The 16,999-nt window shown below is 39.8% G+C and overlaps 1 protein-coding gene across 6 annotated transcripts in view; it reads right to left on the bottom strand.

Annotated features, from left to right (window-relative positions):
* SORCS3 (sortilin related VPS10 domain containing receptor 3) overlaps positions 1-16,999 on the bottom strand; it is a 589,476-nt gene that overhangs the window by 46,373 nt on the left and 526,104 nt on the right. For all 6 annotated transcript variants that reach the window (XM_042960443.1, XM_042960447.1, XM_042960446.1 and 3 more), the window contains 2 exons: positions 2,785-2,902; positions 1,630-1,763 (listed from right to left, as the gene is read on the bottom strand). In XM_042960443.1, the coding sequence (XP_042816377.1) occupies positions 1,630-1,763; positions 2,785-2,902 (252 nt within the window). The remainder of the gene's footprint in view (positions 1-1,629; positions 1,764-2,784; positions 2,903-16,999) is intronic.

Raw genomic sequence — 16,999 nt, 5'->3', positions numbered from 1 at the left:
TAACCTGGAATGGGTTATGAAAATATCTAAATTGAACTTCACCTTTTGACTGTCCTGAGAAGGAGGAATTCATCTAATAGGGATCAGTGTGGGATCACTAGCAGGATCCCCCATCCCCAGAATTGAAATACTTTTTTGACTCTCCTAAAAGGGACAATGTTCAGGGAATATGGTGCAACCGCTTAATTCTTACTATGGGATAGGCACTGAAGAAAGTCTAAAATTCCTGCCCTCATAGCAGTCTACTGGGGAAAGACAGACAATAATAAAGCAATCAGAAAACATGATCACTCCACGTGGTGACTAATACTAAGACAATGAACTAGGGTGTCAGAGTGTCACGGTGTAGGAGAGATCAGGTGGCCTCAGAAAGCATTTCTGAAAAGCTGATGTTTTTGCTGAGATACGACTCATCCAGAGGTTCCAGCCATGCTGAGATTTGGAAGAAATTCTGCACTTGCTATTGTCTTTGATAGGCGTAAGCCTAGATTAATTAAGGTACAGAAAGGAGACAGTAGTGTGGCTGCAAAACAGGGAATGAGGGCAGAATGGTAGGAAATTAGGGCACAATGGTAGCAGGCCAAATCGTGTAGAGTAGAACAAGCCAAGGAAGGAAGACTGCATTGTATTTTGTGGGAGAGAGGAAGCTACTGGAGTGTTTTAAGCATAGGAATAGTAATATATGATTTGGGTTTTCACAATCTCATTTTGGTTGCTGTCAGGAGGATAGGTTTTAGGGCAACAAGGGTGGAGGCAGAGAGAGTTTGTAGATTGTGGGAGTGATCCAAGTTGTGGTCAACATGGGCAGAGGTACTTTGGGTTAGAATGTGTTCTGGAGGTGAAGACTCACAAGGACTTGCAGATGGCCTGGCCCTTAGGGGAAGAGGAAGGGGAAGGGAAAATCAAGCTCTCCTGAGATTTTGACTTAAGCAACTATATTTTTTATTGAGTTTGGAAAAACTGGTCTGGGAAGAGGGGTTCAAGAAGAGCTGAAAAAATTGCTTTCTAAAGTAGAAGATTCAGGAAGAGCTCCACTTTGGCCACATTGGGTCTGAAATCCCTACTAGCAATTCAAGGGGAGATAGAGACTGAGTATGTACATGGACACACATGTCTCCATCCTAGAGGACAGTGAGGCCAGAGCTGGAGGTATATATTGGAAATTTGTGAATTATTGGCTAATAGGTGAGACTTAAAGTTGTTCTTTGTGGTTGTCATTAGAGGGAGAAAAAAAATGATGAAAGGAGAGAGTACACATGGAAGATCACAGTTTGAGCTAATGTATCTGGAGGTAGCTGTCCAAGGTGGTAGCTCTCTGAGCTTTGTCACTGCTCAGACCAACCTCTCTGGTACTTGCCCAGGGATGCTAACTGAAGATGACAAGTTTCCTCAGACATATTGCTCTGACAGAACAGTGACCTCCCCTGTGAAAATATCTCCTCCTGTCCTCCCTCCAGGGGTACAGGGTTACCCTCGGGCCCAGGAACTGAAACAGTCAGGCCCATAGGCCAGCAAACACACCTCCCACCTGTGGGTCATGACTCCCCTTTCCCCAGCTCGATCTTCATCCTCACCCCCCAACAAGTAAATGTCTGGTTGAAACTGACAATGAGATGCCATGGGACTCACCATTCAAAGTCCCAGTCAGCACAGACACAGGGCTCTGAAACCACTGTCCCTGAGGAATCTCGACCCAGGGCACACTGAGCTCCTGGCTTGCGTTTCTTGAATATTTTTCTTTCTCCCATGACGCAAGGCTCCCCCTTAGAAAGAAAGTCCACGGTGAGAAAGGAAGAAAAACACAAAGAAGGTGAAATAAACCAGCTTCTCTATAGGAAGCGCTGGCCTTTCCATTCTCTTTTGGTCACTCTGTCTACCAATCTCATCCCTAGTAACCATTCAGGAGTCTCAAGGGAAAAAGGACCAGTCTTTTACTACCACATAAGAGGAACACCATGGAGGAGGTGCTGGCTCATCACTACCTCACACCCAACTTAGCCAATGATGTCTACTTCATCTTGTTTCTCTTCCACCTCTGGAGAGAAGGCAAAAATTCCAAGTCATTGTCACAGACTTACAAATTGCCCAAATGACTTCAACAGAAATTGTGGTGGAAAAGAATCCAATTCTGGCATATTTTTCATATCATCTTCAGAGTAAAACTGAAGTTGGCCTGAAAAGTTCTCTCTCTATGATAAATAATCATGCCCAAGTCCTTATTTCCAGTCAAGGGCAAAGAAAAGCGGAGAAACTGGTATAAATCACATGATCGCAATGGTTCTGAAGAATGCAGAAGTCTTACCTATGCTGCAAAGCAACAAATATCTACCATTTCTAGAGGCACTCACCCCAATCCCTCACCCTTTATCTGTGGCCCTGTTTCCAGGGCTCTTGGGGATCTCACTGCAGGCTGGCCTGACAAATATTCTCACCCTCCCCACTAACAGGTGAGATGATGAAACCACTGAAAGTCCTCCTGGCTGTCTGGGTTTATTTCTCCACAGATAGAGCAAAAGCCCGAGGTAATACTTGCCCCCCTCACCCCTCGACTATTCAATCATCTCAACGGGTTGATCAGGATCACAGGGTGAAAAATGGTCCTTAAATACCATCTTTGCATGCTTGACCTGTGTGTGTGGACTCCAACCCTTCCCCCAAATCCATCACTATCTTCAGATGCCCCACTACCTTCTTCCTCCAAATAGGAAGGCCCAGAGATGACCAAACAGGCCTTGTGGTAGTTCCTCTTCCTAGAAGCCAGTATGCCCCTACCACATGGTATACCTGATTGAGCAGGTGCCAGGTCTGATAGTCTTCCTTGGTGCAGCGTCGGCTGAAGATAGATTTGTAGTCCACTTTCACCAACTGCCATTCAGAACGGAGGCTGAAGTGGCCGAAAACTCTAAGTGTTTAGGGGAGGCAGGGGAGAGACAAACAGAGAGGTCCCACTAGTCAGTCACTAATACACAAAGACTGGAGGGCGAGAGGACTAAATTGCGGCCTGGACTCAACAGGTTCTTCCAAATTGAGGTTTTGGAAGGTCACCAAGGAGAAAGTCCACCATTTACACAACTCTAGCCAACTGGGATGGTATTCATAGTGGGTTTAAAACTAACCATTTTTTAATTGGAAAAGTAATATATGTACTTTATAGTAAGCAATGAGAACACAGAAAGATATGAAGAAAAACATCACCCAGTAGTTCAAAACCTTACACAGAAAGATATGAAGAAAGAAAAAAATCACCCAATAGTTCAAAATCTTACACTCAACAGGTAGAACTGTTGTTGATATTTTGACATGTAGCCTTCTTGTTTCTCCTTAATGCAAGCACAGGTATTTTATCTACTGATGTCTACTGACAGGGACTCAGTTTCCTCATCTGTAAAGTAAATGTGTATGTGTATGGTGGGAATGGGGGCAAATTAGCTAATCTGAAGTGTGGCTGCCAGTTCCAAAATTCTGACAGAATCTAAGTATGCTTTAGTTGAAATTCCTATTGTTTAATTCACATGAATAACACCCTCCTTTCCCTTCCCTGAAAAATCACAGTAGCCCCATAAAAGGAACTCATATTTATGTATAGTAAAGAAACACACCATCTATGTGACTTAGATAATCAATACTGACCTTTTCAAAGCCCAGTAGTTGATGGCCCTATACATATGAATGACCAATGGTTTCTAGAAAAATGGAAAAAAATACTGATCACCCATACTCTACTTGGGTGGCATGTCTTATAATTACAATGCAAGATATCTATCATAGTGCTATAAAGAGGAGACCAATCACTCTGGGAACCTAAACCAACTGAAGTCTTTCAAGGCATTGGATGGATTCCATTTCAGCAAGATTTAATCATTTTATCATCCCCGGATTCTCATCTCCTTCCAGTCATATGTTCTTGTGGTGACACCTAAGAGACTACTCCTCAAGGGACAGTCCCTTCTTCTTTCTGAAGGATGAAGATGCTTTGCGAGGGGTGGAAGTTGACTAAAATTGTGAAATGGATGAATAAATAGGACTGTCTTGTAGATCGTACAACTTACATATTACACCTTGAGAAATGCCTTTTAATGTTCTATCAATTTAAAAGTTAAATACATGGGCGCCTGGGTGGCTCAGTCGGTTGGGCGGCCGACTTCGGCTCAGGTCATGATCTCACGGTCCGTGAGTTCGAGCCCCACGTCGGGCTCTGTGCTGACAGCTCAGAGCCTGGAGCCTGTTTCAGATTCTGTGTCTCCCTCTCTCTGACCCTCCCCCGTTCATGCTCTGTCTCTCTCTGTCTCAAAAATAAATAAACGTTAAAAAAAAATTTTTAAGTTAAATACAACTTTTTATGGTCTTGTCTAAAAGATCAAACAGACTTTGGGGTGCCTGGGTGGCTCAGTTGGTTAAGTGGCCAATTCTTGATTTTAGCTCCGGCCGTGATCTCGTGATTTGTGAATTAAAGCCCTGTGTCGGACTCTACACTGACAGTAAGGAGCCTGCTTGGGATCCTCTCTCTCCCCCTCTCTGTCTACCCCTCCCCCACTCATTCTCACTCTCTCTCTCTCTTCCCCCTTCCCTCCCTCTCAAAACAAATAAATAAATAAATAAATAAAAACATATAAAATTAAAAAAACAGACTTTGAGGTGAATAAGTCATAGGGATAACAGGCACTGCATAGGAAATACAGTTGATGATACTGTAATCATTTTGTATGGTTACAGGTGGTAGTTGCACTTGTAGTGAGTGTAGCATAACATATGGAGATGCTGAATCACTATATTGTACACCTGACACTAATGTACCATTGTGTGCCAACTATACTAAAAGAACAAAACTAAAAACGTATGATCTTTATAAGAATCTTAGCTCAGCACTGAGTAGCAGAAGCCATGGGGTAGAATATCTTGGGTTGTGTGGTCAATACCGTGTGAAGCAGAGTGAATGTAAGCATCCCTCCCCTAGGCTTACTCTGATCTCTTGCATTTTTGCTATATTCATTGGTCTCCAAATCCCATACGTCCATGCCAGGTCACCAGTGAGGTACTTTCACCTTCTAGTCCTGATTCATTTCATGGAGAGTTCACTAGTCAGTCCATTTAAAATCTCTAACAAAGCAGTTATGTCTTAAAAGTTTCTACTTATTTGAAGAGAGAAGAGTTAAACTGAAAGACTCTCAGGAGAAACAAACAAACAAAAACCACTGTGAGAAGACCATGATAAATGTCTTCTTCTGTCTCTATCCAACCTTTCTAAATCTTTTCATATTCAAATATCACCTCCTCTAGTCTTCCCTGATTGGAATACTCTGAGTAGAAGAATAATAGTGATGCTAAACCAAACACTTCCACCTACTCCAAATAGTTTACAGTTATTTCATGGATCATAAAATACATCATGTCTGATTAATGCCATTCCTTTCCATGGAAGGATTACTGGACAGACAGAAGAGGGAAATATGAGGCACACGATTTACCTGGGTATGAGCAAGGCATCTGACAGTAAAATTATGTGACTGAACAGTACCTAATTAAGGCATTAAAATCGAAGAGGGGGGAGGGCATGAGTAGTCAGCTGCAAGGTTCTGCTGTCTGCTCTTTCCTGTTCATCATTTTTATTAATGACTTGAAGACATGAAAATAATGGTCATCATTGGAAATCACATTTTCTGATGACACAAAGCTGGAAGAAACAGTCAATATGCTTGATGGCAGAATCAGGACCCAAAAAGGTCTTGACAGACTGAAGGGAAAGGCTGAATCTAATAATGTGAAGTAACAGAAAGATATGTCAGGTCCTTCCCTGGCAACTACATAAGTATTGAATAAAGAAAATGATGCTTGATGCAGCTCAGGTTAAATAATAATAATAATAATAATAATAATAATAATAAATAATAAAAAAATAATAATAATGTGGCATCTTAAGAGTTTTCATACACAATGTGATTAATGTAAGTAAATACTTCAGAGAAACCAAAAATACTTGAGATGATCCTACAACACATTAATTAAGAATTCTGTATATTATCAAGAATGAAAGAGGCAATATCCAGGCCTATTCTACATTAACTAGATCGCAAAGAAAAAGGTAGCCAATTTTGGATGTCACCATTCAAAGATATACACTAAGTGTCTCAAACTAGAATACATGTATGGGTTTTGGTGGTCATAGTAAAGTGTGAATCTCCAGAAATTTTAAATAAAAATATGCATTTACTGGAACATGTGTATTTATTATGGAGAAATTACATACATTTTATCATATTTTTGAAGTGATTCACAGTTCCTAAAGCTTAAGGACCATTGAAATAGACACTACATAAGATAGCATACTGTATTGAATAGTGACTCCCCCACGGGACATGAGCACGTTCTAGTCCCTGTAACCTGTGAATGTGACCTTATCTGGACCTTTGCAGACATAAGTAAATTAAAGATCTTGAGATGAAAACATCCCAGATTATCAAGGTGGGCCCTAAGTGCAATGACATGCATCCTTGTAAGAGAAACCTGCAGAGAGGAGGAGGCCATGTGAAGAAAGGGCAAAGACTGGAGCTATGTGGCCACATGCCAGGGAACACCTGGAGCCCCTAGAAGATGTAATATGCATAGAAGGAATTCTTTCCCCATGCACTAGAAGGAGTGCTACCCTGTTAACCACTTTGATCTTGGACTCTAGCCTCCAGAACTGTTAGAGAATTAATTTCTGGGTTTTTGGCCCCCTAATTTGAAGCAATTTTTTATAGCAGCTACAGGAAATTAATATAGATGGTGATGTGATTCAAGACCAATTTTGGGGGTGCCTGGGTGGCTCAGTTGGTTAAGTGTCCAACTCTTGATTTCAGCTCAGGTCATGATTTCATCGTTCATGAGTTCGAGCCCCACATCAGGCTCTGTGCTGATGGTGTGGAACCTGCTTTGGACTTTGGACTCTCTCTCTCTCTCTCTCTCTCTCTCTCTCTCTCTCTCTCTCTCTCTCCCCCCCCCCTCCCCCCACTCATGTGCAGGCTCTATCAAAATAAATAAACTTAAAATCACTTTTCACCTATCTATCCAAGAAGTGCTATAAAAACTATGGCTGGTTAACCGGGAGATGACTTAGGAAGGGCAGGGGAGGGGAAACCAAAAAGTAGGCCTTCTGGGGAGATCATGTGAGTATAAAAAAAACTAACAAGATAGAAAAACGTGAAAGTTTACAAAATATGAGAGAACTTTCTAATAGATAAACTTGCCCACAGAGGAAAGGAATGCTCAAGAGTTAGTAAACACAGAACCTCAAGCTCAGGCTTCGCCATCTCCCAGGGCTGCTTTGGAGGAGGATGCAAGCATCACCCAAGTGCCCAGCCTAACTGACCCTGACCCTCTAAGGATGTCCATGTTGTTGGTCTTCCCAACTCTCTGGGATACCTGTTTCCAGTCTCAGAGAGCTCATTTCAGAACTGACCACAAAAATAGGTGCCAAGTTAGGACTTGGGGACTAATTCAGCCTCTGTCTTCTGCAATCTTGCAAGGCATATCCTTTCATCTATATTTCTTTGGCTTCTAGCCCAGATGTCTTTACACTGTGTTTCCCAGGTCCTTCCTCAAACTGTAAATTGATACAAAAATATTTTTACTTGGGAGTGTGCTAGTCTACTCTCCCATGTGATCACTTACGTTTGCCAGATACAAAATTTTAAACACTGAATGTCAGGACTATAATCTTTGCTCATTTTCTCATTGGACCCCAACTAAGATCAGTGGACCCTAACTAAAACCCCTTAGCAACTTTCAGATATTAATGTACTCCCCATCTCTCTATCCATTATTGGTTCTGGGAAGAAAAATGTTCAATATGGGCCCCCGCCTATGGGACATAAGTGACTGAAATGGTCTCTTGGATGTATCTGGCTTCCCTAATTCCATTCAATATTGCATTCATTCACAGTTCTTCTGATTGGAGCCCATGGAAGCCAAGGAAATGACAGAAATGCAGCAAACTTAGCAGGAGATAAAATAAGGACTAATTTAAATTCAAGCATTTCTCATCCCTTTTCCTAACTACCCTTAGAACAGATGTTAAAATTCACAATAGGATTTGTAAAAGTGTGAAGCCAGCATAGAAAGCAGGATGACCATCATGAGAAACCATGTACCTTAATCTGGGATGATAATCACCCACAAGGTAGATTAGGAATAGAGAAAACCCAGACTACTTCTGATTAACAAATAAAAAAAACTTAATTTCCCAGATAAAAGTTTCTTATTCACTGGAAATGCTCCTCTAAAGTTACAGATCTCATCACCAGTAAGTAGGCACAGCATATTCATCCCATTTGTGGTAAATTTTGGGGGAAACAAAGCGGTTTATATATCAACTTAATATGAAAACCCAAGAGAGGTAGGGTGAAAGAACCCAAGATATGGAATATCTCTAAAAGGATAACGTGATTCCAAAATCAGGTGATACTTCTTTCAGAAAGACTTCTATGACTGTTCCAGCAACATTGAACTGTTTCCTCAGAAGCTCAAATGGTCCTATTATCTCTAGACAAAAGGTTCTCCACTGTCTCCATCAGAATCACAGAGGGCTTGTTAAATATAGATTGTCTTATTCTCTTACTTTCTTATTAGTATGTTTTGGGTGCCTCATTGCATTTCTTTCTTTTCTTTTTTAAATGTGTAGTTATTTATTTTGAGACAGAGAGAGAGAGAGTAGGTGCCACTTAGTGCAAGTGGGGGAGGGACTGAGAGAGAAGGAGAGAATCCTAGGCGGGCTCCAGTACTGTCAGCACAGAGTCCTCTGAGGGGCTCTGTCTCACCAACCACAAGACTGTGAGACCATGGGATCATGACCTGAGCCAAAATCAAGAGTGCTAATGACTGAGCCACTTGGGTGCCCCTGATTATTTGCATTTCTAAAAGCTCCACAGATGATGCTGATGCTGGTCCCAAGACTATCCTTTAAGAAACATAGCTCTAGACCTCTTATCTAGAATGTAATTTTCCTACCTTTGGTCAAGTTTGTGTTAACCAATTAGAAAGCTCCTTATGGTTTGGAACACTTCTTACGCTTCTTTTTCTTTTTTTTTTTTTAAAGATAATTTATTGTCAAGTTAGCTAACATAGTTTCTACAGTGTGCTCTTGGTTTCAGGGGTAGATTCATGCGGTTCATCGCTTATATACAACAACAAATGCTCATCCCAATAAGTCCCCTCCTCAATTCCCATCACCCATTTCTCCTCTCCTTCACCCCCTCCCCATCAACCCTCAGTCTGTTCTCTGTATTTAAGAGTCTCTTGTGGGTTTGTCTCCCTCTCGGAAACAATTTTTTCCCCTTCCCTTTTCCTATGGTCTTCTGTTAAGTTTAAGTTCCACATAGGAGTGAAAACATGTGGTATCTATCTTTCTCTGACTGACTTATTTCACTTAGCATAATACCCTCCAGTTCCATCCTCATTGTTGCAAATGGTGGGATTTCATTCTTTCTCATTGCTGAGCAGTACTCCATTGTGTACATAAACCACATCTTCTTTATACTTTTTGTATGCCATAAAGCCTTTCAATGGTAGGTGCTTGATAGAGAAACACTAATTGATTATTGAGGAACGAGGAATTCTAGAGTGTGGTTTCAATCTCAAGTCTTTGGCAAAAAAAAAAAAAAGATAATTTCTAGCATGCACAAATCCTCTATCATCCGTAGTCCTTGCAATTACCAAGGTAAACTATTTTGACCCTCTGCTGCAGAAATGTATTCCTAACCCCACTTCTTAACTTAAAGTGTATTTTCGCCAACATATAAAAAACCTATCATGTGAGATAAAGATGTGAAAATCTTGAAAATTCCACTGAACAACAAATGTTCATTACCATCACCATCACTCCTATTGCTGGAACCCCCAGAAATACACATCCAAGTCCCTGCTCATCAAGAACTTTTGACAGGTTTGGCTCAATATCCCCTTTTTAAGATACATACTAACCTCAAATTCAGGGCTTTGCCTTTTGTGTGTGTCTGTGTGTGTGTGACATTTTATACAGAGCCTTGGAGAAAGTAGATACCTCATACATAAATAGAAATGACTGGAAACAGGTAGCCTGCCCGTTAGTTCCCTCGAAGAAGTTGCTCCTGACCAAAGCAAAATTAATGAATTCTCTAAGCCATTCCTCACTATATGGATTTTCAGGAAAAATCAATTAAAATTTATTACTTCTGTTTTTCTTTTTACCTTGTCATCTGGATTTTTTCACAAGAGTTTTTGGCTTAAGATTCACCCTCTTCTTTGGCTCTATCAACCTAAAAGACTGCCTCTTCCTTTTTTTAAACTCCTCTGGTATCAAATGTCTAGACTACTAATGTGACTCTGGTCAGAGAGTGCCCTCATGTGCTCCTCCTGTTGCTTGATTTTTAACACACAGATGGTTTAGTCATGGTGACAAGAGTATGAGGCAAAGAAATAGAAAATATCTTTCCCTATTCCTGATCTGCCACTAAATTAACTAAATAACCTTGAGCAAATAACTTCATCTTTTAAACCAGCAGCTTCCTTATACAAGATGACTTTAATCAGTGACACATATACTCAAAGGTTGGAATGCAGAAACAGTCTAGGTGGAATGTGGCCCTTCTAAGATAATTTCCAAGAGTTTATTTTCTTTCAATCCTTATGCCTACCTCCAGGTGTACAAGCCATCTATCGCCTGGTGACCCCATACACAAAAGATTTATCTTTTAGAGTCATTCGTCTTTATCTCCACTGGCACTTCTTCCATAAAACAGATGCTCATTAAACAGTTCTGAGTTGATTAATGGATAGAATTAATCCATCAAAGTCATTCACTTCTTCAAAATTGGACTAATAGCTTTATCTGCCCTTATTTCTGGGCCAAAGAACATGGTTGATCTGTGTGTCCTTTGGGGTTTAGAAAGACAAAAACAATCTTGAGAGAGAAATAGCAGCAGCTTCTCTGTCCTTTGTTATCCTGGACTTCCACAAACAAATGATTTTCTGGGACCCTAACATACCTTCTCTTACCTACCATCCAGACTTGAGTGAGACTTCTGGGGAGGGGAGTGATTAATCTGAGGGACAGAAGTGGTTCTCAAAAATAAAAAGAAACTTCATTAGAATTCCATACACATAAAGGTTTAGCTACTCATTAATTAAATGATTTCAAAGGGGATCTGGTTATTTAATTGCTATAATTTAGGTGGAAACAATGCCACACTAAATGTAATTAGAGAAGCAGGCTCTGTGAAGATGTTTTTCTCTTTACAGGAGAGCAATTCTGGGTCACCTGATTCTCCCCTGCATAGTTCTTTTTCCTGACCTCCAATTATACCAACCTTTATACACAGTTGTAAAAGCTGAGCGAAGATTCTAGGAGAGAGTGGTTGATCACAGTCCTTCAGAGAGGAAAAGGACAAGGATTCAATATTAGAAAGAAAGGCACTAGAAATGTGCAAAAGAAAGAACAAATGATGCTTGGGGTGGTCCGATTAAGACTTTACTGTGGACTAATTTTTGAAAGAACATCTGATTGAACTCAAGTAAGATGATACAGTGTTGTCATCGACCTGCCCCAGAACCTGCCCTTTCCCTTATCTTCCTCAGGGACTCTTACACCTGCATCTCGAGCTCTTCTAACCACTAATTCCCCCATTTATATCTGCCTGAGGAAAATTTTAAGAGAAGAAGGCCAAAGATGACTTGACAGGTCCTTCCTGACTCTCCTCTCTCTGTGGCTGACCTAGCCAAGTTCTCACTCATTAGGCTAGAAACCTGTGTGTCAGCAGAAACTCAGTCCTCGACTTGGTCCTCTCTCTTAATCTCCTGCCTGACACTCATTCCTTTTCATTGCACTTCTAAATAATCTGTCATATTCACCAACTCAATGGGAATCCCATTTCCATACCCTGATAACAACAATGGCTACCACTGATGGTTATATTTTACAGCATGCTTATCATTTTCCAGGGACTCTGCTAAATGCTTCACGGTTTTTATAATCTGGAACCCCACACACATTCCCTGAGAATCATGGGTATAGTCATTTCATGTAAAGAAACTGAGGCACTAGGTTCATTTTCAAGATCAAGGTTGAACTAGGATTCAAGTTGGCATCCATGTGAAGCCAACTCTTACTGGATGCTCATCTTCCTGCTGAAGAATGTAATCCAGGCTCTCGTACTTACTGCCTCCTCACTGGTTTCACTTTTTTATACCATATATCCATATTCATGAAACCAATTTTCCACCAGCTTCCAGAGAGTTGTCTTTGAGCATGATTCCAAAGACACTACATGGCTGCTCAGAAACTAGTTACAGAATAAAATAGAGATCACATTCCTAGAACTAGCATTCTATCCCAAATCTGGACCTCATAATTCTTTTCCAAAATTGTTCTTCCTTCTTCCCTCTGTTCCAACCAAACTAGTCTACTTTATTTTCCACAAATGCCTACTCTACACAGATGCTTGCATACGTGTGCATTATATAGATATGCTGACGGTAATTGCTGTGGAACACTTAGCAGAGTCCCTGGTGGTGCATGTGCATGTTCATACACACACACACACACACACACACACACACACACACACACATTTTACTAATTCAACACCTTTTTTTGCCATGCTATTTGCTCCTTCCTTCTCTGCCTGCCCCAATCCCATTCTAAGCCCCCACTGAAATGTCACCTCCTCTTAGAAACATTCCTTAGATATTGCAAGTGTAAGGGATCTCTCCCCTCTTCTAAGCTTTTGACATCCTGTATGAGCAGATGCTGATCTTCTCCCCCAGAAACAGAGGCTTTTCCTCAGTTTCTCTAGCTTTCTGCTTCAGTGACACCATATTCTCCTTTCCTTACTGGTACTTCTGTTAGAGTACTTCTCACCTATCTCTTCTTCCCCTCATTTCTGACTGTGGTAACTTAAGTCTTCGTCTTCTTGGTTCTTACACTTGACCTTGGCAATCATATTTATTTCTGCAATTTCAAACTCTTTGTAAAAAACTCCCAAGGTACCTATTCTTGTCTTTGAACTTTCATAAGCTCTAGTCATGACTATCAGGATAATACCTTTGAATTTGATTTAAAAGCCACCCTACAGTAGCCTCCATCTATCTTTGTAATATTATCTCCTGCTCTCCTCCATGTTACTTGCGCTCAAGCATAATTCTGTTCATTCCACCAAAAGCAGCATGATTTCCTAGTGCCTGATTTTCCTCTGCTTGGGGATGCTATTCCCCACATCTGATTTTGTCCAATTCCCACTCATGCTGCAGGTCTCAAGTCAAACAGTAGAGGGGGTGATGGGAAATAATGCATTGGAGTGAAAGGAAAGGAGGGATAGTTTTTCAAATCTAAATATTTCATAGTGGCTGTTTAGATTTCTTCTTTAAAAAACAAAACTACCCCCAAATGACCCAGGCTTTTGTTTCCAAACATAGATGTCTTTTCCTTTATTTTCTTTATCATAATTCTATTTTAATATTTTGATCTAATTATAACATTTAGAGAGAATATGACCTCAATTATATCAGGTCTTTGGAATTAGTCCATAATTTCCATGGGGCCCAGTGTATGGTCAATTTAAAAAAAAATAAATGTTTGCTTAAAAAATATATATTCTCTATTTGTTGAGTAGAAGTTGTATACAGGTCTTTTAAATAAAAACTTACTAATAGTATTCACACCAAAATCATACTCCTTGATTTGACTCCTTGTTTGACTCCTTGTTCTATTGATTTCCATGTGAAAATTATTAAAATATTTCCTATGATACTGCAAATATTCCATTTCTCCTTGAGTTTTTTGTACATTTTTGAATTATGTAATCATAACACTACAGATTTTGAGATTATTCTATCTTCTTGATAGATTATTCTATTAGGTTTAATTCAAATGCTAACTTTTCTATTATGTTTTCCTTGATATTTCCTCCTCTTCCACTCCTTTCCTTAAGAAGAAAAAAAATATCTTTCCTCTGAATTTTTGTAGCATTTTTTCTGTACTTTGGGTATTACCCTTAGTACTTCCAGAAGGTATCAAAATTAATACACTATGTACATAAGTATGTTATCCTCCTTGCTAGATCTTAAACTCTTAAAAGTTTGCAACTTATGACAAGCCATCCTTGTCATATATTTATTGTCTGAGAGCCAGCAGAATGAACTAGTTAAACACACAGGTGTTATTATCAGATAGGGCAAGCTGTGAGTGCCAATCCCAGACCCAATGAAAGTCTTTACACACATTAATTAGACTTCCGTTTTCTCATGTGCAAAATGAGGATAATAACAGTACCTAACTGAGTGCTGAGGTTTAAATGTATCATATATAGTGTTTTGTATAAACTAAGTGTTTATATAGTGTTTTGTATAAACTAAGAAGTAAATAATTTTAAATTATTAATATTTTTATGTAATAGCATCTAATAATGATAATTTGCTTTATGTCCTTTGTTGGATGACTGAGAACTTTGTGGGCAGATAGTGTACCTTATGCTTTTATATACCCATGATCTCTACAAGACTGCAAACAGTAGGCACTCTAGTAGAAGTCAGTCAAATAACAATAATAATCAGGAATATCAATATTTGTGATTATTTATTGAACTCTTACAGTTCATTAACCACTTTGTATGGATTATGTCATTTCATTTATTATTCTCATTTAACAGATAGGGAAACTAAGGCTCAAGTTAAATAACTCATCCAAAAAGAATTATAGAGCAAGTAGGTGTGGCAGCCAGTCCAACTTAGGCAGTTGCTGCTAATATTATAACACAGTTTTCAGCACTGTGCTTTTAGCAAGGCCCATATCTCTTTTAAGTATTTCATGATTCATTAGCAATCATGGACTGCACAGTTTGTCACTGAGGTTTGGGCATGGGGGTCCCCTTAACAACAGCTCATTATAGGCTGCTTGCACAAAAGACAAAAACCCCATGAAATATATAAAACTGAAAGTCCAATTGGAGGAAGGAAGAAAAATCTGCAGAGAAGATATATCCAGAGAGCTTCAATTATGACCCAATTTGTCTCAAGTTCTAAAGCATCAACTATGTGGATGATTATGTACTTGAACCTGAACTATGACAATCTTTATTGGTTCTGCCTCTATTTGGGAGTCCTTTGGGCATGAAAAAGGACAAATAGAATTATAAAGTCTTAGTCATCCAAGGGTCATTAGGGACAAATCATTGACCCAACCCCTTCGTATGCTGGCTAGGGAAAACAATGATGTAGTGGTGTGCTCAAGAACACAAAGAACTAGGACCCAAGACTCCTGGAACCCAGCTCTTCCTCCCACGCTGACTACTTTTCACAGGAAGCCTTTGCAGCATGCAGGCTGAGCCATGATTTGCCAGGGGTGACAGTAGTGCATTACTGGAAGAATGAAGGGTACACCAGAGATCATATTCAGGGCTGTGGCAAACAAGGAAGTCTTCAGCCAAGACTTTCCTTCTACATTTTGCTGGCTTTTCCTTCAGGCTTCTGTGTCTAAAGGATGTTCCAGGTTTTCCAAACTCTAGCCTGCCAATCTGGAACTACAAATAAGTGCTCCAGGTTCTTTTAAGAGAGAGAATTTTTCTTTGATTTGTTAAGATATAGCATTCCTCTGTACACTCTACTGAATCAAATGAATCATCAGAATGACACAGACAATGATATACCCTGGTTTCTGAGGAAGTGAGCCTGCTTTCTTCCAAAGGCAGCTTAGCTCTTCTCACTAAGTTAGGTGAAGGTCAGAGATCCCATAGGTGAAGGTCAGAGATCCCAGAGTGATGGAGTCTAAGTTCAGCTTCACAGGTAGCTGGCAACCGGGCTGGAGGGTAGACACAGACCTTCAATTTATAAATGAGGGAGAAGGACTATGGTTACCAGGGAAAAAGAATTTTCCCACTGGTCCAGGTGTTACCTCCACATGGATATGCAGAAAAATGTTCCCTAAATAAAATATTCTGCAACAAGCTAGTCTGGCTACCGACAATTTCCCCTATTGACACACTGGATTTATTTCTCTAAGTAAACAGTTAAACCTGCTGTGGATTCCTGTGAGTCACACACCATCTTCTCTGCCAACCCCAACCAGGACTTAGAATTAGCCATTGCTAGGAAACCGCAAATCCCAACTCAATCCTTTTACTCAAGCTTGACTCCTTTCACTGGCTGGATGTCATTAATTTGAGAGCAAATTATTAGAAACCTGGAAAACAGTTCTGAAATGCCTGCAGATTTATGATGAAGTCATTTCACAAAAGGTCACAGGCAACCCTGCTATAATTAAATCTTTCATTAATTTTTAAAATACACAATAACTTACAAATGCATCATAAATTAACCAGATGACCTTGAAGAAATTATTTAGAGCACTGCTTCATCAGAAGCCACTATCTAGCAATTTCCTGAATTTTTATTTTATGAGTGGGGTTTGTCTATTTTCCATTCTTGTTTTTGATTGGGTTCCAGTAGCCTATTTATTTGAAATGATTTAGTATTAATTTACTCATGGCATTAGTTAGCACTGAAAAGTGATGGTGGGTAGTTAAGACTCTCCCTTCCTTTAGGTCACAACCTCAAAAGTACAGTGTGACCTACAAAATCACCAAAATATAATTAAATGCAGCTCCTTTCATTATCCAGGAGATACTTTTTTCTCATGTGTATATTTTGATAAATGATTTCCCTTTCCTCATTATCAAAAATTAGAAAACTATAAAAAATGTATAGATGAGAAAATAAAGGACCCATTGGAGGTAACCACTCTTAATAATCTGTAATGTTCCTTTCAATTCATTCACAGTGTTGTTTTTTCTCAAACTAAGATACAAGTAATAATGAGAAACCACAGCCAGGGTCAGAATTGCTGAAAGTTAGAGGTGCCCTGAGGTTTATAGCAATCTCTCCTCTCCTCTCCTCTCTTCTTTCCTCTCCCTCCCCTATCTCATGTGCACCCACATCACCACTACCACCATTAAAAGCTCACAATCAGATTATAGAACAGATTCCATAGCACTAGACC

The sequence above is a fragment of the Panthera tigris genome, chromosome D2 (genome assembly GCF_018350195.1).
Source record: "Panthera tigris isolate Pti1 chromosome D2, P.tigris_Pti1_mat1.1, whole genome shotgun sequence".
Lineage (NCBI taxonomy): Eukaryota > Metazoa > Chordata > Mammalia > Carnivora > Felidae > Panthera > Panthera tigris.
Note: the sequence above shows the minus strand (reverse complement) of the source record. Positions and strands in the feature narration are given on the sequence as shown.